Source organism: Pogoniulus pusillus, chromosome 33 (assembly GCF_015220805.1).
Source record: "Pogoniulus pusillus isolate bPogPus1 chromosome 33, bPogPus1.pri, whole genome shotgun sequence".
NCBI classification, from domain to species: domain Eukaryota; kingdom Metazoa; phylum Chordata; class Aves; order Piciformes; family Lybiidae; genus Pogoniulus; species Pogoniulus pusillus.
The window spans coordinates 5282117-5306360 of record NC_087296.1 but is presented as its reverse complement, the minus strand read 5'-3'; the positions used below and the strand labels follow the sequence as shown (position 1 = coordinate 5306360).

At 44.7% G+C, this 24244-nt stretch overlaps 1 protein-coding gene across 5 annotated transcripts in view; it reads left to right on the top strand.

The window, feature by feature from the left end:
* Positions 1-24244, top strand: part of FYN (FYN proto-oncogene, Src family tyrosine kinase) — a 131965-nt gene that overhangs the window by 73378 nt on the left and 34343 nt on the right. For 3 of the 5 annotated variants that reach the window (XM_064170400.1, XM_064170403.1, XM_064170399.1), the window contains 2 exons: positions 10732-10866; positions 23458-23715. In XM_064170400.1, coding sequence (XP_064026470.1) covers positions 23469-23715 — 247 coding nt within the window. In that variant the 5' untranslated portion in view covers positions 10732-10866; positions 23458-23468. Of the gene's footprint in view, positions 1-3620; positions 3780-10731; positions 10867-23457; positions 23716-24244 lie in introns of those variants that run through there. The other 2 variants (XM_064170402.1, XM_064170401.1) reach the window with 2 other exon arrangements.

Here is a 24244-nt window from a genome sequence, read left to right as displayed (position 1 = left end):
ACATGTAGCTGCCAGCTGGCACTCCAGCATTAAGAGTGCAAGCTGCTAGTCCTTTCTGCATCTCCTGCTGCCCTCTTCTCCCCTCCCTCCCCAGCTGTTCAGCTCACCTGCACACTCCTCGGTGTCTTAGATTGATTGCACCAAAGCCATCAAATCTCCATGTGTCCTGTTCTCCTATCCCATGTCTCCAATCTGATTGCTAAATGTGCATTTATTAACTATATCCATGGTTGAGGGGGGGCGGGGGAAGAGAGAGATGAAGTGGCCCCACTTGTAACGTGGCAGTGCTTGTGTTTTTGTGATGGCCTCTGAAAGCACAGCACATTCTGGTGTGAGGCTGTGCTCAGTGCTGACTTAGATGGTAGCCCCAGGTAGAATTAGTAAAGAAGAGGGAGTGCTGGGTGGGTAGAAAATGAGCAGGCTGTGTCTGTGAGCAGGAAGGTGTGGGCTGGCATCAATTTCAGGTTTTGCTATCAGGTGCTTGGCTCAACACCTCTTTTGAAATCCTTCTCTAGTTGTCTGTGTGAGAGTGATTTTTATCACATTGCTAAAGATTAACTCTATTCTTGGTCTCTGTTCTGCTCCCAGGAGTCAGGCATGCTCTGAGGTCTGGGAAAGGGAGTGCAAACCAAATCTCATGATGAAAGGAGAAAAATCCAGAATTTACCCACTCACTACTCATCCATTGCAGGCAGGTTGTGACCAAAAGCAACAGGAAACAAAGGAATACAGGACAGGAGGAGAAAAGTATAAGCTAGGGGAAAAAGAATAAATTAAACTCCCTTGAGTCACTTATACATGAATGTATAACTCTGGAGTGCTTAATCTACTCTTGGCAAGTGGTGACTGATAAGTAATTTTCTCTCTTCCTTCTCCCACACCCTCCCAGCATCTTCAGAAAGGACATGTGACAGGAATAATAAATCTCATTATTTTAACAGGCTACAGTGGAAATTATAGATTAAAAGGGCTGTGGCTGTCTCAGTAGTGAGAAACTGGCTATTCATACTACAATGCCTAAAATATATTTTCATTTGCTTTCTGCTTTTTTTGGCAGGAATTGTCTGAATTATTCAAACCCCTCCATGTACCCCTTTGGCACAATACTCTTTGAGTAAACCAGTGTTAAAGGCATCAGTGTCTGATCAAGCAGCCTTGTTGCTCCTGCTGCTTGAGCACAGCCAGAGCCTGACACTGAGCAAGCTCAGGCTTTGGGGAAAGTCTGAAGCTAAATTCAGACTGGATTGCCTTTATTCTAGGTCTCTGAGCTGAAGCTTTGTGCTGCTGTTTTAAGGAGAGAGCTGGAAGAAAGAGAGATGAGGCCAACACACATAATGGTGTCACCATTCCTGTTGTACACTGCAAGACTAATCAGTTTGGATGCCTTTGGCTTCGGAGGGGAGAGGAGGGTTAGAACAGTAGGTGTTGTGCGCTCTGGGTAGCCAGGTGTCTGGAAAACCTGTGTCAGCTCTGAGGAAGCAGGAATTATTGCTGCTCTGTTGTGACCTCCTGTTGAGGCCAGAGCAGGCTTCAGGGCTCCCGTGAGAATGAGTGGGAGGCCATGGCTGGGATATATTCACGTAGACTGAGAAAAGAGGTCATTGTACAGTGACTCAGGTCAGACCAGGGGGAAAAACAAGAAAAAGCAACAACTTATTTCAGGGCATAGTTTATAAGCAGAACAGAAACTTCAGACATGGGTCTTACAGGTCTCCAGATCAAGGACACAGCCCGTTGGTTGCTGCAAGATTGGTGCTTCTCAGAACCATGGATGAGACACAACCAAGCTGGATAAAGCACTTGCATGCATTAGGAGGTATGCCAAAGCTTCCTCCAGGTGTCTCAGCAAAACCTGTCAAACCTAGCACATGACTGTCAGCAGTACTAAGGGCTTGTTTGTCCTGGGAGGCTGCCATCAGTGCACACTGACAGCACCCAGCTACTCCATAGCAGCTGCCTGTTCACGCAGCCCTATACTGCACACGTAGCGTGCGCCAAGTGTACCAGACCTTGCTGCAGCATAACAACTGGCTGTTGAATTTCCACCTAGTGCTAACTGCCTGTGGTAAACCACAGTTTACCAAGCAGTTGTTCAGGTTTTCTTCTGCCCTGTCTCTTGGCTTTACTATTTGGATTTGAGCAGAGAGTCTGAAAAAAGCAGGAATTTGCCATTTCCCACTGTGCTTTCCTTACGTACCTGAACTGCTGCCTTTGTCTCTCGCTTCCAAAAGCAGCCAGAGGAGGATCTGAATAACAGGCAGCAGGTCTGCATGTGACCTGGCAGAGTCACCAATTGCCGGGATTACAAAGGGCCTCTGGAGATCATCTACTTCAACCCTCTGCTCAAAGCAGAGTCAACTTGAAGTTGGTGTCTCAGAGTCCTGTCCAGCTGGGGTTTGTGGTACCTCCAGCAATGGAGACTCTGTAGCCTCTCTGGGCAACCTGTGCCAGTGTCCAACACCCTCACAGTAAAAAAGGGCTTTTTGTTATGTTTAAACAGCATTTGCTGTAATATAATTTGCACCCATTGCCTGTCATGGGGCACCACTGAGAGGTCTTCACTCATCTCCTTTATTGACTCCCTTGAGATATTTATGTATATTAATAAGATCCTCCTGAACTTTCATTTCTTCAGGCTAGTCTCAGCTCTCTCAGCCTTCACTCACAGGAGGGATGTTCCAGACTCTCTTTGTGGCCCCTTGCTGGATTTGCACTTGAATATGGCCATGTCTCATCTGTACTGGAGAGCCTCAAATTTTCAAGAGTCCCTAAAATGAATCCAGCACTCCAGATGTGCCTTAACAGCGCTGAGTAAAGGGGAAGCATCACCTTCCTCAACCTGCTGGAAGTGCTGTTTCTAGTGCAGGCCAAGATGCTGATGGCCACCTTTGCCATAAGGGAGCATTGCTGGCTCATGTCCGACTTGATGTCCACAGGAACACCCAGCTGTTCTCCTGCAGAGCTGATTTCTAGCTGGCCATTCCTCAGCATCGGGCTGTTCCCCACCCAGACAGATGACTTTGCATTCCCTTTGTCAAACAAGGAGCAGAGGCTCCTTTCAACAGCCCATCGAGGTACATGTGAATGGCAGGGCAGCCATCTGGGATATCAACCACTCTTGTCAAACCCTCTGAGGATTCATTCTCTGCCATTGTGTAGATCATTAATGAAGAGGTTAAATAATATTGGTCCAAGTATCAGCTTGTGGGGTAAATCATTGGTGTCCCATTCAGCAGCAGGACCTTTTACTGCTGATACACCTGTGGAAAGCAGCTGCCCTTGCTGCTTTTGGCAGTCCTCTCTGGATTCAACTCCAGATGGGTTTTGGCTTTTTGAGACCTATCTGACCATGCTTCCATCTCTTGTGCATTTCCATTTCATATTTGAGATTAGTGAGATGCTCCTTGTTCAACATCCATGTGGACCTCTTGCAGCCTCTGCTTGACTCCCTGCATGTTGAGGTGGACTGTTCTGGAGCTTACAGGAGGTGATGCATGAAAACCAATCAGCTGCCTTGGACCCATATTTTCTCCAGGGCTGTATACCACAGGAGTCTTTCAAGGAGACATCTGAAGAGACCAAAGTCTGCTCTTTGTCAGGGTTGTGACTTGGGAAAAAAGGAAATCCACTGTCTCATGGTCACTACAACCTATACTGCCCCTGACCTGCACACCTCCTGAGCCTTGTTTCCGAGTATAAGGTCCAGCACAGAATTTCCCATTGGCACCATCAGCGCACTCCAGGAATCTCCCAGGATTGCCTGAGCCCTGCTGATTCAGGTTGGCATTTTCAGCCTTTTCTCATGTTTTATTTATTTATCTGTGGCTGCAATTCCTTTGTTTGATTCCTTTGATTGTTTTACATGACTCAACTCTTGAACCTCGTCCTGAAATCACACACTGGAGAAAGCTGCGTGCAAAAGAAGGCTGAGAGGGGCTTCACCCAAATGAAACATGTAACCCACCTAACTTGTTGGGTTTGATTTCCTCCTCTGTTCTCACGCTTAAATGTAAAATAAGCATTATACCGTAGGAACCAGGCAAAGGCTAATTTGCCTCATTTGAATGTGAAAAGGAGCCCACATCCTTCCTGTGCCCTGCAAAGAATGCAAAAAGACTTTACAGAGAAAACAGATGTACTAATATGTATCACTTGTTGGGGGCAGGGGGACTCCAGGGTGCTGCCATTTAAAGCCGTGCTGAACTTGCAAGAAAACAAAAGGAGCAGCACACAAAATACAGTGCTGGGATGTTGATGAAGTTGGGGACTGTTTTCTTTTGCTTACATTTTGTGCTTCTGGCATCTGAAAAAACTGCTCTGGAAAAAAAATGAACAGATAATATGCAAAAGCAAACATGTAGCTTCATCTTTCACGCTCAAGAAAATCTTCACTGAAGATGGTTAAATGCCCAAATGCAAATGAAAAGCAGAAGCTCCTGCCCAGCCTTAGGGAAGCCTTCTGCGTTTCAGAGTCAATATTGCCTTGCCAGAAGAGTACACTACTGACATCAGAAACAAAACGAACGCAGCTTTGTATTTTTAACTCCTCCGCTCCTCTAACACATAAACATGAAAGAGAGTTAGTCCTGTCATCTCACCACAAATACAGGGTAGAGTGGGGAGAGTTTTACTGGTTTATTGAGTTTTGGTGCTAGAAGCGTTGGGCTAGATGAGCTTTAAAGGTCCTTTCTGACCCAGAATATTCTATGTATCTGTGAACAGTATGGAAGGCATAGAACAACTGAGCTGTGGGTGTTCTTTCCACAGCTATGCAAACAAGCTCCAGAGTTCTGGCCTTTCCTGGCCTATCTGGTTATCCCTTCCCAAGAACCTCAGCAGTGAGCAGCCAGCACTGCCCGCTCAGCTTGCAAATCCCCAGCTGCTCAAAACTCCCCAAATTCAGCAACCTTCCTGATGCAGATTTGGCCCTGTAGTGATGCAGAGTCCCTTGCCAGCTTTTAGCTACCAGACAGAGGCAGTTACATGTGGCCACTTATAATTTATTACATACATGTATGGTCATTCATAGTAATAAATAGGATAACAGTGTGCTTGAAAGTTTCCCCTTCAAAGGATGCCTCAGACTTCCTCAATTGAAGTCTGGTTTTACAGAAGCAGGGAAGTGAAGCGTAGCAATCAGCCCCATGTCTTTCTTGAGCAGAGGTAGCAGGGTGAAGTCCATGGATGGGTGCAGCACTTCGTGAAGTCCTTGTGTCCTTTCCCTAAGTGCAGCACAATGGCCTTTCTCTTATAGTCTGAGGTCCAGGGCCACAACAAAGACCCTACAGAATTGGTGCTTCCTGCTCGATACACTGTCTGCATCTTGGGGAAGTGCTCTTAATTCACAGGAGTTTTAAAAGTCTGGCATTGACATGCAGATATCCAGCCGTGGGGAAGGCAGGCTCAATCACTTGGAAAGAGAAATTTCACCTACATGCATGTGAACACAGTACAACAGCTTGAGGTGTCTGAATTGCAGCTTAGCTGTGTTTTGCAGGAGCAGGGTAAGTAAAATCTTGGCCTTGAACTAGTATCTGTGTATTGGAACAAACACCTCAGTGCAGCACACTGTAGAAGGAAGGAAGCAGAATAGAAATTAGATCACTTTCCTGCATTATTTCTTGTAAGTGTAGTCTTCTTGCGTGTGGAGTACACATTTCCTGTTGCAAAAAAATGTTGTAGCAGCCAAAGAACTGCTAACCTGTTGTCACTGAAAACTGGAGTGAGATGAGCATGTTTGGAGGGAAGTGTTTGAAGCCTGCAGATGACCGAGCGACTCGTGCTCTGAGAAGATACTGAGCGTGAACTACATAACTTCTGTGATTGTCATAACAACCTGCAGCTCTGCAGTGCGGGAGGAATAATCCACTTGCACTCTTCATACAACTGGCAGTGTAAAGATGTGGGTGCATTTGGCCCTTGCTCTTTGTTTTGTGTCATCTCTGCATTTAGACAAAACCATCTAGTGCCTTGTCCTTTCTTTTTCATGTGCCTTAATCCTAGCTTGCAGGTGCTTTGTTTCTCTTTGTCTACAGTAACATGAGTAATCCACAAGTTGTTTCAGCACCATTAAGTTCCAGCTACGCTAGCTGCACTGCCTCCTTATTCTGATAGCAGCCACAGAGGTGAGACTCCAATAACAGAATCTTCAGTCTGAGAGCAGTCTGCATTGGAGGGACTTTTAAAGATCATCTAGTCCAATACACTTGCCCTGGACAGGCACATCTTGCACTAGACAAGGATGTTGTATGGGACCATGTCAAAGATCTTACAGGAGTCAAGGTAGATAATAAAGCTTAATTTCAGTTCCTACTATTAGAAAAACGTTTACATTCTCAAAAATGCTTTAAAAAATAACCTTGGTAGCATGAGTAATTCAGGGAGTTCTTTAGGACAGTCAGTTGTGATCTTGATGAGCCTTTGCCTTCTGACTCTGTAGAGCAGCAATTCCAGTGTTTTCTTTTTGCATGTTTGTTCAAGGAGCAAGACACCACACAGTCCAGGGGCTGAAGTGTTGGATCATTCCTGATGATTGGTGGTCTTAGAACCCTTATTTCCCCAACATTGCCACATTAATGCAAGTTCCCAAGGTAGCTGAAAAGGTTGAACAGCCTGGGATGATCAGCCAAGCTATTGACCAGCCTTTATGTGGCTGCATTCTGGGAACAGGTCACAAAAGGCTGGTAGATGAAGAAGAGGAAAAGTCTGTTTTTAATTTGTGTGGTTTGATGTTCAAGTTCAAGTAGTTTCAGTGGCTGTAATACGTGATCAGTCTGCTCTCAGGGATGTACTTCTTATGGACCTTCAAAATGGTGATCCTTATCTGTCTGTCCATTGTGGTCAGTCAGCAGATGCAGACTCTCTTAGGTTTTGTCTGGTTGGGGTTTATTTGGGTGGTAGAGTGACCCACAGGAGTAGCTGCAGATACAGAAAGTAAGAATTCATGTCTTCTCCTCTTAGAAGCACTCTAACACACGTACAGGGAAAGCCTTGAGGAGCTCATCCTTTTGTTTTTCTTTTTGCTGGAGGAATGGGGGGAGAGGAAAATTGTGAGTAGCAGAGGTAGAAACCTTTCTTATGAAAGGCAGCAGAAGACAGAGGGAGGGGATGAGCTTGCATCTGTTTCTTTGTTCTCTTTTCATTGTATAAAGTTGAGGCACAAATCACATTCAACCCTGGCGTTTTCCCTTGAGTTCTGAAAAGCCATGCCACTAATGGGTGGGGTTTTTCTCTTTACCTTTTATACAGAATCACAGAAACATGCAGGTTGATAAAGCCCCTCAGGATCACCAAGTCCAGCCTAGAGCCCTACTCTATAAGGTTCACCTTAAATCATAGCCCTAAACACCACATCCAAACAACCCTTAAACACATCTGGGGTGAGTGACTCCACAACCTCCTTGGGCAGCTCATTCCAGTCCCTGGCCACTCTCTCCATGAAAAACTTTTCCCTAATGTCCAATCTAAACCTACTCAGTTTCATCTTGAGGCCATTCTACCTTGCTCTGTCTCCAATTACCTGTGAGAAGAGACCAGCAGCATCCTCTCCACAATGTCTTTTCAGGTAGTTGTAGACAGCAATGAGGTCTCCCCTCAGCCTCCTCTTCCTCAGACTAAACAGCCCCAGCTCCCTCAGTCACTCCTCATAAGATTCATTCTCTAGGCCCAGAAGTTATTTCTGGAGCAACAGCAGTCAGATAAAGAAGAAAATCTCTAGCTTGATCTTTTATCCTCAAGGTAGTTATTGTGGATCTGGTTTCCTACCATAATTAATCTTTTCCACAGAAAAAAAAATATTCCCAACTTCTATTCCTGCTCTTCCTGTGCAGAAAAATTGTAGTTGCCTTAGTGTTCCCTGACATCAAACCACACAGCCTTGAGGTTGCTTGGATTTGGGGCTTTCAGTGAGAGCCAAGGCAGGAAAGTTTCATCCTGGCAATCATTGACAGCAGGTGCCTGCAGCCCCCTGAATTTTACATGAATGGGAGAAAGGGAAGAAGAGCTTTAAGGTGAGGAACTTTGCTAGGAACTCTTCTGTATGCACTCTGGCCGTGAGAGACTGAATTATGCTGTGTCTGTGGTTTTAGTTTATAGAACAGATGTTTTGTGCTGCATGTTGTGTGCATAGAATCAATTATCTATAGAAGTCATGTAAACTGAAGCTATAAATAAATTGCTGTGTGAACACCCAAATGGTACTTTAGAAGCAGTTGTCTTGGCTTTTGGTTTCTTAGAGAGCATGTGGAAGTTCTGCTGCTGAGCAGTAGGTGTGCGTTTGGCTGGGCTTTGGGTTATGCTTTGTTTTCTCTCATTGTTGTCCTCAGTGGAGAAAGGAGGTTGGGTAAAACTCTCCTCTGCTCTCTGTTGACATCAGCACATTCGATCTGCCTGCGTCCAAAAGAATTATGTCAAAGCAATTGCCTGCATTTGTTTCTTAGTGCGTTCTCCAGCAGCGCTGTCGCTTGGGGGTCAGACAGGAATACATTAAACTGGAATTGGGGCAGAAACTGCAGCCAGCCTCAGGTCAATGATGCCTCTTGAGATTTGTGAAAGTGACACTTCTGGGGTTCATTGCATTAGGTTCCATACCATTTCTATGTCTGGGCTGGGTGACTTACAGACCCAGATGGGATTAGTCTCACGTTTAATTCCTTCTCTGTGTGTCTGGAATCAAAGGACAAGCCTCACATCTGAGTTCTTTCTTAAGATTAAGTTGTTGGTTTTTTTTCCTTCTTAAAACCATATATTAAAACTGTTTGCTTCTGTGTGGTTTCCATCGTTTGCATTTAGGCAGATTGCCACAGTTTCTTCTTTGTAAAAATATATGTGTGGAGCCTAGCCTGTGTGGTGGTTCATCTTTTGACATAAGCAAGCCTCTTCCAGACTTAAAGCCAGAGTTGCACATGGGCTTAACAGAACATCCTAATGCTGCAGCTGGGCTTGTGTCAGAGGGTGGCAAATGCATCCAGGAGAACAAAAAACGTTAAGATACAAAAATGTACAATACAAACAGTATCTTAGCAGGCTCTGATTCATCTTTTGTTAGTAGCTCTGAAATCTCACTGTTGATCAGCTTTCCTAAAACTTATGCTCTTTTAGTGACTAAGGAGTTGGCAATCATAGTTTTGGCTCCTGAGAGCTGTAGCTTTGTGCTACAACAGTTGACTTTAGATGAGATATTTCTGTTGTGGTTACATAGTAGTGAGATTATGCTGTGCTACCTATGCTGTTTTAGCAGGCATCATCTACTAGAAGTGACTAAAACCCACTTTGTAGGGGTGTTGGTTGGTTGAGTAGTTTGCTCTGGGCATTTGTGTGTGTGTGTTGATTTCCTCCCCCCCCCCCCCCCCCCCCCCCCCCCCCGCACCTATTGAGTAGAAAAATATCTGTAGAAGCACAATTAAATATAATCTAATGTTTACATGAAATAATGCCTTCTGAATCTCGAGAGTGGCCTATGCGAACCCATGCTGAGCTCAAATAAGCAAGATTATTGAATCTATCCCATTTGCAGAATTTACACCTCAGCATTCAATCATAAGTGGGTTCATTCCAGAAGCTTAAAATGAGCTGATGCCAGCAACTGGCAAAAATCAAATTCTCCCCAGCCTTCTCCTCTCCTGCAGATGAATACTTTCTGGCAAAAGGCCAGGTTAAGACATTCAGAATGGACAACACCTTTCACTGTGTCCTTAGAACCAGCAAACTTAAATATTGGCAGGCTGTGGGACAGAGTGATTTCAGTAGCCATGGATCTCTGCTGAGTGCATGATCCTTAGGAGCCCACCTGTCAGACCCCATCCTTGGGACACAGAGCTAAAGGCTTACTTGGCAGCACTCAGTCCACTCAGCAGGATGAAGAGGAAGGAGAATACACACAGATATCCTGCCTGAGCTGGGAGGTGCTTGTGGTTCATATACCACACATGCCACTTGAAGTTTCTAGCTTGTTTCCCTGAAGAAGGTGGCTAGTCCATCAATCCATCTTAAAGGGTGAAGCTGGGAGAGGTGTGGAGGACTCCTTCCCTCAGCCTAATTCTCTAAGAACACCATCTGTGGCTGGGAGATCCTGGGAAGGGATCCCAGCTAGATGCCTGGGACATGGTCCCAGGAGCAGGCAGCAGATGAAGTGAGTTGCAAGGAGTCACATGTGCTGAGTGGCAGAGCTCTCTTAAACCAGTTGGTTCCTCCGCATCTCAGTGTGAGGAACTCACACGCTGAGGTTTTGTGTGCAGCCAGGAGCTCCTGCTTCATGCCTAATGGTCTAAGATGCATGGGTGTGTGTCCTTAAATCAAGTGTGGTGGTTTCCACAGCTTTGCAGAGATGGACACAACCATAACAGGTTAACCATAACAGATCACTTCTGAAAAAGCAAACCAAAATCACTTGTTCATAGCCTGGATTGGATTAGTTTCTGATTCTGGTGTGTTTTCCACCCTTGCTAGATTCAAGCCTGCTGTTAGCAAATTCATTCCCCATGTGAATACTCCTGTGCTGTGAATAACAAAATTCCCTTTAAGCTCTCTGTTTATAACAAAGCTTTCTGCTGGCCAGTGTTCTCAGCTCTTTAATTTCTGTCTTCTGAACCCTTTTCCAATTTTCCCAACACTTTATTTGAAGAATGGAGCAGCAGAACCTGACACATTATTCACAGAGCAGAGGAAGGAGAGCCAAGTGCAGCGTCACTTTAACCTACCTACTCATCTTTTGATTTTCATTTGTTTGTACAGCTGAGGCTCACGTTAGCCCTTTTGGCCACAGCCTTGTGTGGGGAATTCATGTCGAGCTGACTGTCTCCCAGGATCCCTGGTCTCATATTCAGTCTCTACTTTGGAGGATAGAGTCCTCTCTCTCCCTCTCATCCTGTAAGTACAGCCTGTATTCTTTATTGTGACTCCTAAACTGGTTTCCCCCACCTTTCTGCAGGGCACAGTTGCTCTGTGTCAGGCTTGTCCTTTCATTGTTTAGATTTTGCTGTCACTAGTCTCATGTCTAGCCACAATAACATTAATCCAGTTTACTGATAAAGCTATTAAATAGCAAAGGGATGATCACCAATATCTGTGGGAACCCAACAGGAAACCATCTGTTAGCTAAGCAGTTACAGTTGTATTTTGGCCTCCTTCATTTATCAGCTTTTTAATACATGTAATATAATTGTGGGCTCAGAAGTGATGTCAGGATATGTGGTGGAAATTTATAATTGGTTATGAATTATGAATATTACTTTTTATATTAATTTTTAAATTAATATTTAAAAAACCAGGAAAATTCCCTGAGATTCTTTGGATTTTTGGCCAACAGGAAGTAGTTGCACAAAGAGTATTTATAAATGTGGAATTAAACAGTTTAATCAATCAGGACTGGGAAAATAGGAAGGTGAAAACAGGAAAATTCTAGCTATGCTTAGGGAGTCTTAGCATTAACTCCAGCAGGTGTTCTCACAATGCTTTGGTCCCTGAGTTATTTTCCTATACAAAGATGCTTCCAAAGCTCACAATAATGATCCTGGGGTAAAACACAAAATATTCCAGACAGGGGGAAGGAGAGAGGAAGTAAGTAGCTGCTGCTGAGCTAGTGCAAGCTGCAAACACGCAGCCACCGTGATTCCCAGTTAACAAGCCATAAATGGGGGTGCTGCTCCTGGTGGAGGGTCAGTGCAGAAAGGCAGAAAGGTGGTTTCTAAATCACCCCCCATTAAATACATCATTTTGAAAATTAAACTGGCCAATAGACACCAGCATCATTGTTCTGGGCAATGAAATCAAAGCTTCATGCCTCGTGTGACCACACAGGCATGTTGAGGGGCAGCACAAGACACATGGTGCTGAGCCCCTGGCCCTCAAGGCTTTGCTGGGCCCAAACCCTCCACTCTTTACTCATCTACTCCCAGATCCTGAACAGGAGGAGAGCAAGGGTTAAACCAGTTTGGCAGGATTTATGCCCTACCAGGACATGATAAAGGAAGTTTGGAGTTTTTGCCTGGCCCTATAGAGAGTTCCCCACCTGTGAAGTCCTGCCCTACATGCACAGGTGAAGACACTCCCTAAGAGATTCAAAGCATTCAGTTTCTTCATAAAGATGTGCTACAGAGCAAGTCAAATTACTTAGGCTTATAATGCTGTCAGCAGTACTGCCTTCCTCAAGTGGACTTGTAATTTTTGCAAGAAATGGCATCAGATTAGGCTGACTGGCTCTGGTTTCCTTAAAGCCAGGTGCAGAGACTTTAATTAGAGAGCTTTCCTGTTTAAAGATCTTACTGAGTCTTATGTTGATTATTCTATCCTATGCAAAATACTGGAAACAGCCAACTGCCCTTCTTAAACAGTGGCCCAACATGAACCTTCCTCCTACCTCTGGTCCTTCCCCAGGGACCTAGAACTGCTTCAGGTGCAGCAGTAGCAGCTCTGATGCTCTAGAGCCTTGTGAGACAAGTTAATTCCTAGCAACTAACCTGCAACACTCGTAGCCCTGTATCTGCTGCTTAACATCCCCTCTCCAGGGGCTCCTGTGATGGGAAGTTGATTCACCATTATCATAAACCCATGATCAGACTTTCACCTCTGTGCAAATCAGAAATATTTATTGAATAACTTCTGCCACTTTATTGTTATGGCTTTACTGCTTTTATTATTCAGAATTTGTCTTTCATAACCAGCTTAGAAAAATATGAAGTTATCCATCTGATTCTGCCTTTATTTTATACTAGTATCTTGTTGCTTTCTTTCTTTAACTTTTATATAGATTTATTTAATATATATTTATATTCTTGCCTATTATTTTTTCCTCTCCCCTTGCATGTGTTGGGTCTGTGTATAAGATCTATATGTTTTTTCACTTCCCTGCTGGGTTTGCCATCTGCTAGATTGTTTTTTTTATTCATTGTGTGTTATTTTTCTCTAGCTCACTCTTCTTTTCATGCTTGTAGCATTGTAGGCATTTAGGAAAGGTCTGAAAACTTTTGCAGATGTCAGCACCTTTCTGTATGTTCTCTCTTCAGCCTGATTTGACTTCCATGTGCTATGGTTTTGTGATTTTAATTTATGTGTCTATGAAGAGGGCACGTTCATACACTGCACAAAATTTGACTAGTCTGGATTTGGTCACAGACCAAGTTAGCTATTTACTATTCCCTTTTGGTCTAAGCAACCAGAAACATTCTGGTTTGTGATTGCTTCTCACTACAGAGACAAAGTCTAGAGCAGGGATTGTCTGGTTCCTCTGCTAAGCCACAGGTGTCCCAAAAGCAGTCCAGGTGTAGCTACATCATAGAACCAGCAGTAAGCTGTGCTTGTGCCAGCACTGCAGCTTCTGCCTGTTACTGTTTCTAGCTGGGGCAGGGACAAGTCAGCAGGTCCTGCAGCATGTGGCACCATGGGGTTTAGCTGTGTATGTAGTGGAATTTAGTTACATCCCACAAGTTCTTGATGTTGTGATGATTGTGCTGTGAACTACTCCTGAAGTTAAATTGTCTCCTCTACTCACCTTCAGATGTGGACGTAAAGCTTAAAAATAGATCTACCTATCTAGCCCCAACTCTTTCAGCCTGTCTTCATAGCAGAGGTGCTGCAGCCCTCATTTTTGTAGCCTTCCTCTCCATCAGGTCCATGTCCTTCTTGTGTTGAGCTAAACAAGGTACTCCAGGGAAGGTCTCACCAGAGCAAAGCGGAGTGGTAGAGTCACCTCTCAATAAGGTAGCTGCATATGCTGGTACGTCATGTGGTCAGCTGTCACAGCTGTGTCCTCTCCCAGCCTCTCACCCACCCCAGCCTACTCACTGCAGAGGTGAAGGGAGGAACAAAGAACATCTTGGTGCTGTGCAAGCTCTGCTCAGCAATGGCTAAAGAATGGGTGTGTTATCAACGCTGCTTTGGTCACAGTTCTAAGGCACAACAGATTTGGGGCTACTTAGAAGAATCTTAACCTCATTCAGACACTTATTAAAGCTACCATAGGCTGAAACCACAGTGGCAACAGCAGGGCTTGAGAGAACATCTCTCACTAGCAGTGCTTTTTGTGTGTGTGATCGTAGGCAGAATTTTCACGTCTTCCCATTACTGATGTAGTCAGTGCCATCAGCACTCTGGTTGCCCACTGGCCTTCAACACAATGTGGCTGCCACCTTGTCTGAGGTCTCTACCTGGAAACATCTTTGCTGTTACAGCTGAAGTCATGGTGAGAAGATTCGGGATTTCTTTGTGAGCTGCCACAGGCAAATCTTTGCTCCTATTTAGTAGAGTGTTCTTTTCCCCTAAGTGGACAAATAAGGAACTCAAGTAACAGTTCTAAAGTATTAGCAGTAGCAATCTAGGTGAAACCAGAGCCCCTTCGGGAGGGAACTGTGTCAGGAATGGTCTTTAAGTAAATCATCTCCTGATTTGAGAGTCAACTCACTCCCATTTTCTTGCTGTCACATCCTCTTGAGTTCCTCAGTCACAAAACAGAAATCAGACAAGGTGGAGAAGAAGTTGGTTCTGTTTGTGCACAGGCAGAGAAGGGTGGTAGGGAGGAATAAGGAGGGCTTGGAGACAATCTTTGTGCCTCAGACGTGTTGCAAAGAACCGAACAGGCAAAACTTGTACCTCTTTCTTTCCCCCCTTCCTCCCCTGCCCATCCTCATTCCCATTTTGCATTCAGCTCCGTGCTGCTCCCATGCTGTGGAGCAGATGAACACCCATTAATCCTGGACAGATTCTAAAAATAAGAATTGAAAAGGGGGAAAGAAAATCAGAACAGCGTGAATCAACCTGCAATCATCTTTCTGTTCTCTTAACAGGGGGGAAAGAAAGAGGAAATCAGTGGAGACACTGTTTCACTTCTCTTTCCTAGGTAAAGCAATTCTGGCATCTGCAGCAGTTGTTCTTTTGATACAGGTTTTCTAATTTATATACTTAAAAGGCACTTTAAACTTTAGGCCCATTAGCTCAAAATGCTTGTGCAGACCATCCACCCAGTTCTCTGCACTCACAAACAGTCACCGCAAGCAGCCTGACGAAAGAGGAGCGTAGCTTGGAATCACACTGCTGGGTTTCCGTGGTGTGCTCCTGTGTTACTCAGAGCCAAGGATAGACCCATCCTTTGGAGGGTTTAACCAGAAAGTAAGCAGTGTGTTTGCTGTGAGTAGCTGCTACCTTTAGCTGTTCATTTCAAAGTTTCATTTCGTTCATTTCAAGCATGCACAAAGGAAGCCTCAGTGCAGGTTTGAGTTTGACTTGCTCTTCAGTTTATGAGCGTGAACCCTTAACACAGACCCTCCTTTCCAAGTCAGCTATATGCAAGCTTCTTGCTTTGAGATTACAAGTGGAGCTGGATGATGGTGGCGAAAGAAAAAAGCACAGAAGAACCTCTGCTCACAACTGATCCTACTGTGCTGTGTTTTTCTAGGGCATCTTCTTTTTTTTTCAAGTCATAAAAGCCCTGAGACAGTACGAGACAACTCAGTTATTGTTACTGTGAGAGACTGCAGGGTGAGATTCTGCTTTAATCACTTCTTATGTTTTGTTCTGGTTTGATTGTGCTGAAAGAGCTCTATCACAGAGGGTGGAAAAGAATTCACTGGGTTTTGAATGCCATTCACACAGCATTCACAGACTGGGCTGGCAGAGAAGCTGCAGAAACCTAAAAGGGTGGCAATGTGTCATTTTGTGGCAGCTTGGAGGCCTGTCTCCTTTTTTTGCATCAGTTGCACTGGGGAGCTTTTGCTTATGGCTACTCAGTCAGCCACATCATGCTAATATATCTTGTGGCCTTGCCAGGTGACCTCCCCACCAACCAGCTACTGGCCAATCCCACCACCACAACTGTCCCTCAAATAAGCACTCCACGTGGATGCAGTTATTGCCCCTCCTGCCTGGCTGGAACATTGACTTCAGTTTTCCTCTCCATTTTGTAATAAATAGACTGTATGGATTTGTAGATAAAAAATAGATTGTCTAAATTGTAATCAGTCTCTTGCTGGAGAGGGACCATACACCACCAGCAGGACAACAGATCTGTTTATCAAGACATTCATTACTATTTCCTTCTGGTGTTCAGTGGCCACCCACCATACCACATGGACAGCTGAAGTCAAGGGGCTGGTTGTAGTGCAGTGCAGTCTTTTCAGTATGCACCTTCTCTTCACTGGTTCTGGCCTCCAAGGCTGGCAAGAGGTCAAGATCTTCATCTTTATAACTAACTTTTAATTCAAGTCCCAGAGTGAAAAAAATATGGAAGGCAATCACAGTGCTGTACTTTGCAGACATGCTACAACTTCATCATCTTTCATGTCAAGAAGCTGTCATGCCAGGGCTGCAGCCCCAGTCATTCAGTCAATGGGGAGGAACAGCAGGGCAGAACATGGCACTTCAAAGTGCCTTGCAGGGTCTGCTCTTCTCATGGCAGCAGGAGCTGCTCCTTTTCCTGAATCCCTTCTGCCACCACTGTAGAAGACTTCCAAAGCAACTTTATGCTGACAAGAAACAATAGCAGGATCACTCCAGCACCGTAAAACACATCTGCTTTGAGCCAGCACAGTGTGGCAGCAGGAGCTCGTCTAAGACTGCTCCTCCTGCTCCTTCAGCCACAGATGTCCATTGACACTGGGCAGTGTCCTGACTTCTGGCTGCTGCAGACAAACAAGCAATTAAACTCCTGAGAATTTTCTGCTCAGCCCACTAATGCAGAATCCCAGTGTGAAATGCTAAAGGACTCTCTTCAAAGACGCCAATGAATGAAGCTCAGGCATTTTTCACTGCTCTTTCCCTCATGAAAACACTGTTTCAATGCAGTCATTGATCATACTTGACTTGAAGTTTTGCCCTGGTGTTTTTGACCTTCTGTTCACGAATCTGCATGGTGCATGTGAGATTTTCTGCATATCTTTAATAGTCACAGGACAGCTACTGTGTCTTCTCTGACTGATGTGTTTTAATGCAGTGTGACAGGTGTGGTGCACATGTAGATTTGCAGGCATTCTACACAAATCCCCAGTCCTCAGTCTCTTTCGAGGTTGAACCAGATCTATCACATTGCAGGAAAATTCTGTTCTTTCCAGATCAGGCCAGTAGTATGAAAATGATCTCTGTGTGTGTGTATATATAGCAACTCACAAGCCTGAGAAATAATGAGTAACACACAGGAGTTTGAATTATTTGAAGGTGTTTGTTGTACCTTTCTGCCCTGCTTTCTGATTCCTAAAAATACCATGGAATCCAAGCTGAAATGAAGGCAGACCTCTAAAAGGTCCCAGAGTTAATAGATAAAAACAAAACTAATGCAATGAGCATTGCTATTTTCTTTCATGTTTAACTTGGGCTGGCTATAAACTGACACAGAATTAATTCTGGAAATCTAAAACACTCCCATCAGCATAGATGGAAGTCAAAGAGAGGTCAGCAAGCAGGCAGCATGAGAATTACTGACCTACATAGGAATAGGTTTAAGTGCCTATTTGTTGCCCAGCTTGGAATGCCTTCCTAATGACTTGTAATGGCCAAAGTTGGGGGACAAGATTTTGATGAAAATTGAGGTTTTAATGTGTCTCAGGCTTGGGTTTCAAAAAACACAGTCCATCAGTTTCTCTCTAGGGACCTATTAATAGTGGCATTAAAAGTAAGACATTTCAACTTCAGAGTGAATTTCTGTGTTGATTGTTCCCCCTACCCAGCCTGCAGGAGACATTCCACAGAAAACTAAAGTGCCTTTTAAAAATTCTTACACTTCTTTTTCTTGGGAAGCCTTTGCTGTCCTCCTTGCATCTTCACAGCACCTCAGAATGTGGCATTTTGAATACGAAATCCCACCGTAACTCATGAAATTTGGCTTGTTTGATGTTACAGACTGATAGTTCTGTGGCACTTCTAGCAACACATAAAACACCAAGAAGGTATCCCCTAGGGAATATACTTTTCATAGTCGTGCTGCTTGCAACCCTCGGATTGATTAATGAGCATGTTCACCACAGAGGCTGAATAAAAGCCAAGGATTTTGTTCTTGTGATTCCCACTTAATGCAACTGTTCCTTAGCTCAGCTTTCCTGCTGATGCTTTCCAGACAAGATTTGTAAGATTTGGTCAGAAAAAGACAGCTGCCAGTTACCAGTCATCCAACCTTCTGTGTCTCTCACTGAAATAAGTGCTCTGAAAGCAGAAAACCTAGAGGAAGGAAAACGCACCCTGCTGGGTCTGAACCTGCTCCACATTTCTTCAGCAGGACCTCCTGTCCTACACAAGGGGTTGGAGGAGAGAGGCCATGGCCTGTATAGGAGGTTGCAGAATAGACTGCATCTCCCTTTACACCTCTCTCAAGCATTTTAAGAGCCCACTCAAAAAAACAGGTTCTGAAAAGCTTCCATAATTCAGAGTTTCAGCTGTGAGTTGCAAAGTCTTATGGAAAGGTTTCTGATGCTCTGAAGGAGGAAATAACACCAGACTTGCTCCTAATGGCTTCCCATTGCAGGAGCTGGATTAAACAAAGGCTTATCAATACCTTTTGCTTTTAAAATATCACATTGCAACTTTTACTTTGAAAATTGAAGCATGACAAATTGACTTTTCCTGGTACCCTTGGACTTTTCCTGAGCTTTCATTAGCTAACAAAGAACTACTTTTGCCTCTTTTAGTGGAGAGGATGTCTGGCTTTGGCCAGTGTTTCAGCCCTGGCATCCAATAGCAAAGCCAAAAGAGAGTGATTTGTGATAGTAAAAACGGTGTTAACATCTCAGCCTTCAGCTCTTGCATAACTGAAAGTAATTAAGGTGCTATGACTATATAAATAATTAATTATGATATAATTAATTTTATCTCTTTGAATAATCTTTCCGTGTGGGAGGAAATCGCTATTCAGGTTAGGTTAATGTCGCATTGCTTGCAGTGCGAATGTTGGAGTCCAAGAAATGCAAACAAGGACAAGAAAGCAGACAAACAACATAATGATTATTTTCATTTGTCTCTAAAGTCTTATAAAAAACATGTAAATGTTTTATGTTTTCATGAAAACACTTGTTTTATTTTGCTTTAAAATAGACACAGTCGATTTGCTTCTGTTGGGAGCGTTCATTTTAGCTAGGCCAGTTCCATCCTTTTAACAGCACCACCATCAAGTTAAGATCATAAAATCATAGAATGGTTTAGGTTGGAAGGGACCTCACAGTTCATCCAGTTCCAACCCCCCACTATAGGCAGAGACACCTCCCTCTAGAACAGTTCACTTGGGGCCTCATCCAACCTGGCCAGGGAGGTTGTGAAGCACAGAATATGATCAAAGACATTCTGTGATTCTGTGCTCCACAACCTCCCTGGGTAACCTGTGCTAGTGTTTCACCACCCTCACTCTAAAGAACTTCCTAACATCCAGTTTGATTCTCCCCTCTGCCATTTTAAACCCATTACTCCTCATCCTGTCATTACAAGACCTTGTAAATAGTCCCTCCTCAGCCTCTCTGTAGGTCCCCTTTAGATATTGAAAGGCCACTCCAAGGTCTGCTCGAATGAAGCCTTCTCCAGGCTGCAGAGCCCCAACTCTTGTAGCCTGTCCTCACAGGAGAGGTGCTCCAGCCCTCTGGTCATAATGATAATGCTGCATGACCCCTAACTGACACAGCTGAGACATTCTGCCTGTCCTGATGAAAGGAAATAAAATCTTGTTCCTCTACTGCAAGTTGTGCAGCTAGTTGGCTAAAGAACTCTGTGTGCTCCTCTCTGGAGAGTTCAGCGTAAAACAGCTCCAGGTTTTGTTTGGTGATCTCAGAGCTGGCTAACTCCAGCCTTCCACAGCTCCAAATGCTGACATGCAGGGAGAGGAGACTTTGGGATACTAAAAGCCTGCTCTGTGATACTGAAGGAGATTAGGTTTTGGAATCCATTCATCACCACAAAGGCCGACGCTGAATGAAGATTATATTTATTGTGTACGAACCTCCTGAGTTAGCTGAAATCCCTTGGAGCATGGAGATGCACACATGTATTCTCTCACATTTAGCCAACTCCCTGTGATGCTGCTTTCTTTGAGCCAGGAACAGACAACTTTCAGGCACTTGGCTTGAAAAGATGCCTGCGTGTCACACCCTCTGTCACATTTTACAGCAGGCTACAATCAAGCAGCCTTTATGCATGGATTGTCTAGACACTGTGACCAAGTGAGAGAGGGCAAGTGAGAGAAAAAGCCCTTTTTGTCAGTCATTCACTTTGCATCACATTCTCCTTTCCCGTGTGCTGCCATTGCCAGCAAAAATGATAAAGGGAGCCAAAACCAAATGAAACAAACAAAAAATCAAGAAACATAATTTGCTGGTTTTCTATTCATGCTATTCCCAGCAAAAAGCAAACTGCAAGCCATTGTTTTCCTGAAGCTACCAGTGCACAAGTGTACCATCTCCTGCTTTATTCACTGGGTTTTTCAGAGTCAATGCCGTGAACAATTTTATCTTTGCAGCTGATTTGCCATTTTAACTTTCTCCTCATCAATGTGTAAATGAAGCATGCAGGGCTGTCTTGTCAGCACTTGTAAATTGGTCTGTGAAATATTCCCATGTTTTGTGGAGGTGTTGTTTCCCCCCCTTCCTCGCTCAGCTGAACTTCTTTGCCCTCACTGTTCTCCCAAATTTCACGTTTCCCATCTCTTTTATTCTTTCATTTTTCTTTTCTGCTCTGTTTCCATGAAAACACATGGGGAAAAGTACAATGAGAAGCAGAGCTGGAAGAGGAAAAGGAGACTAGGGTGTTTCACAGGGAAGTCAGTTTGCAGGCTAACAAAAAGGCTGCTGAGATTCCTCTTTATATAGCCCAGCCTGCTATCAGTGCACTGTGTTGAGCTGAATAAGCAATGTTACAGCACTTGCACCTTTTGACCACTCTGCTTCAATGGCTCACTCCTTCCTGTTCCTCTCTGTCCCTGCTCTCAAGCTGGAATTTCCCCCATGGCAACTCCCATGGAGCATCTCCTCTTCACTTTTATTTTGGTCTCTGCACACCAGAGCTGCACTCTCACAAAGGTGGATCAGGACCCAGTGATTCCAAGACTCAGCTCTTCCTCTCAAAGCCTCTTTAGGCTTTGCTCATGCTGGTAGCAGGGAGATAAGCTGTCACCCAATGAGGTCTTCACTCTCTCTGTGGTCCTGTTTTGCTCTGTGTCATTGCTCGTGGGGTTCCTTGGCTCTGAGAGAGGCAGGGAAAACCTAACCTCTGACATCTTCGGATGGCCTCCAGAGCCAGACCATCCTGCTATTGAAATGGGTAAAAGCAGCATAGAGATCCTCATAAGCAGTTGTTCACAGCTGATATGAAACTGGTTGGCCATATCTGCACACTTTGTGGTCCCTGTGGGCTCATGTGGAGTCACTGCATGTCCTGGGCACGGAAAACCCTGAACCCTAGCATGGTCCCCTACACCTCCAGCACCAGCTCAGCAGAATGAGCAGAGGCTGGAGGCTGACACGGCAGCCACAGCAGTAGCAACAGCAGTCTGTTTTGCAGCCTCCAGGCTACAAGCAGCTTTCCCTCAACCTGTTGTGACTTGAGTTTCTTGAGGGAATCCCAGCTCATGTCACCTGTAGCAGCAAGTGCAGAGTCAGGAGTCCTTGTGTCTGTTTGTCTGAAGACACTGAAATGTTTTGGTGAGGTAAGTCTGCTGAGTGGAGGTGGTGTCTGGAAGGAAATAAAGGCAGGCAAAAAGGACACCTTGAAGTTAAGCTTAAGAGCAAGAGACAGCAGAGCTCTGCTAACTGCAGGTGATGCAGTGCAGAGAACTACATTAAAATAGTGCTTGGTTTTCTGAGCAGGCCTGTAGGATAACTGCAGGGATCTTCTACTTGTAGAAATACCCTTCAACAGAAGGGCTTCTGTTCTCTTTTTTTAATTAGGCACTTTAGCTTTAGGAAGCAGGTATCCAGACTCTGGACTGTCACAGGCAAGCAGGAAGCTGCTGCACAATTTCTCAAGCATTAGCAGCAGATTTCTCAAGCATTAGCAGCAGAGGGCTATGCTGTTTGTGACTCCCAGGAGTCTGTCAAAACCAATTTCCTGCATTGATATTGGGGTTAGGAAAGCATACAAAACAGTCAGCCTGGCCACTACAGGAAAATGAGGATGCTTGGAAAAGGAACAGGCTGCCCAGGGAGGTTGCGGAGTCTCCTTCTCTGAAGACATTCGAAACCTGCCTGGATGCTTTCCTGATCTAGATGATCCTGCTCTGGCAGGGGATTTGGACTCAATCTTTGAGGTATCTTCCAACCTCTAACATTCTGTGTGGTAGGCTTTCTAGTTACCATAAGTGACAGATAAGTGGCTGAAATGTGAATAGAAATTGGGGATGAGGATAGGATGTTTGGTACACTTTTTTTCTGTCATCTGCATTTTCTTTATATATTCTGGACAAAACACCTCCAGTGAGCTTACTTTTGAAAGCCTTTTCTGTTGTCACTGCTTTTCTTCTACCCCCAGTGCCTAGAGCATGTTGTTTGTGTGCCAGGTTGCATCTAAAAGTCACCATACCAGTTCAGATGAAGGATGCATCTAGACAAGTGTCTATTTCCCTAGATTCATCACACCTGACTTGAGAAAATCAAGTTTTGCATCTAGATTCAGCTCGAGTCAGTAGGAAAGAGTTCAGTTACACCAGGACATGGTAACAGTAGTAGCCTCGAAAGGCTGCTTCTGAGATGTGTCTCCCTCCACCTAGACACAGGTAGGCATCTAAAATTAAGAGAGATTGATTTAGACCCTGGTAGTGCCCTGTGAGGGCACTGTACAAGAAATTACAAGGATTAGAAAGCTTAGAGCAGCCTTTTCCATTCCTTCCTGTTCAGAATCTATTTTGTGATGCTCTCCATTTGACAGGTTCACTCCTCCAGGACTTTCTGTAGTTTCTTAACTGAAGTTAAGAAACTTTTTTACCCTTCAGCTCAATACTGCATGAAAGGTGCTTCCTTTTGTTTTACTTGTGCCATCTGATAGCTCTTTCCTACTTACCTATCCAATAGTAACTGTGGGCTCATTGTGTCTACTTTTCTGCCTGTCACACAGAGGTCCTGCAGTGCTCAGCTCTGGTGTAGCTAGCAAGGTTAAACATGAGCCTCATGCTAGATGCCTCTCTCTGCGTCTCGATGTGAGACTTGAACACCTCCAGCTGTGCCTTTGGGCTGTTCTTTGCCTGCCTTTCATGGTGAAGGGTGGAGCAAGAGGGATTTCATCCTGCACTGCCTCCACGCAGTCTATTGCTGGGCTGGACAGAGAGCTGCCACTACCCTAACAGCAGGCAGGACTTGCCTTCCCCAGGTCTTTGTGGGAAACCAGCGTGAGGAGGATTCTGTGAGAGTTTCCACCTCCATATTGCTGTTTGTATTCAAACCACTGTGAGGTGTCTTTCAAAGTACTTAACTTTTGAGAGAGGAGCATCATTTGATTGTTGTCATATGTGGGTTTGGGGGAGACCTAGTAAGCACCAGTGCAGAACATCTGTTCTTTTCCTCCTTCTCCTAGGATTTTAGATAATGGGCTGTGTGCAATGTAAGGACAAAGAAGCAACCAAACTGACTGACGAGAGGGATGGCAGTTTAACTCAGAGCTCCGGCTACCGCTATGGGACAGATCCCACTCCGCAGCACTATCCTAGCTTTGGTGTGACTTCAATCCCAAACTACAACAACTTCCATGCCACAGGAGGCCAAGGACTGACTGTGTTTGGTGGAGTCAATTCCTCCTCTCATACAGGGACGCTGCGTACAAGAGGAGGTACAGGTGAGTTTCAAAGCCTTGTTAGTGAGCATCACCACATAACTCCAGCAGAGGCACAACTGTCTCACCATGCTGCTTTTGGGGAAGGAACAGGTGAGTTTCAAAGCCTTGTTAGTGAGCATCACCACATAACTCCAGCAGAGGCACAACTGTCTCACCATGCTGCTTTTGGGGAACAGGTGAGTTTCAAAGCCTTGTTAGTGAGCATCACCACATAACTCCAGCAGAGGCACAATTGTCTCACCATGCTGCTTTTGGAGAACAGGTGAGTTTCAAAGCCTTGTTAGTGAGCATCACCACATAACTCCAGCAGAGGCACAATTGTCTCACTATGCTGCTTTTGGGGAAGCTACATCATTAAATAGTGCAAGGAATTGAAGTAGGAGTGGAACTGGGTCTTCAGCTCTGCCTCTGCTAGCTTCCAGGTGCTAGTTCACTTGTGGAGTAAGAAATTATGTGTTTGGCTGACTGACTGCCTCATCCCTCTGCCAGGGAGTACAAAGTGTGGTCCAAGCCACCTGAAGTAGTTAAC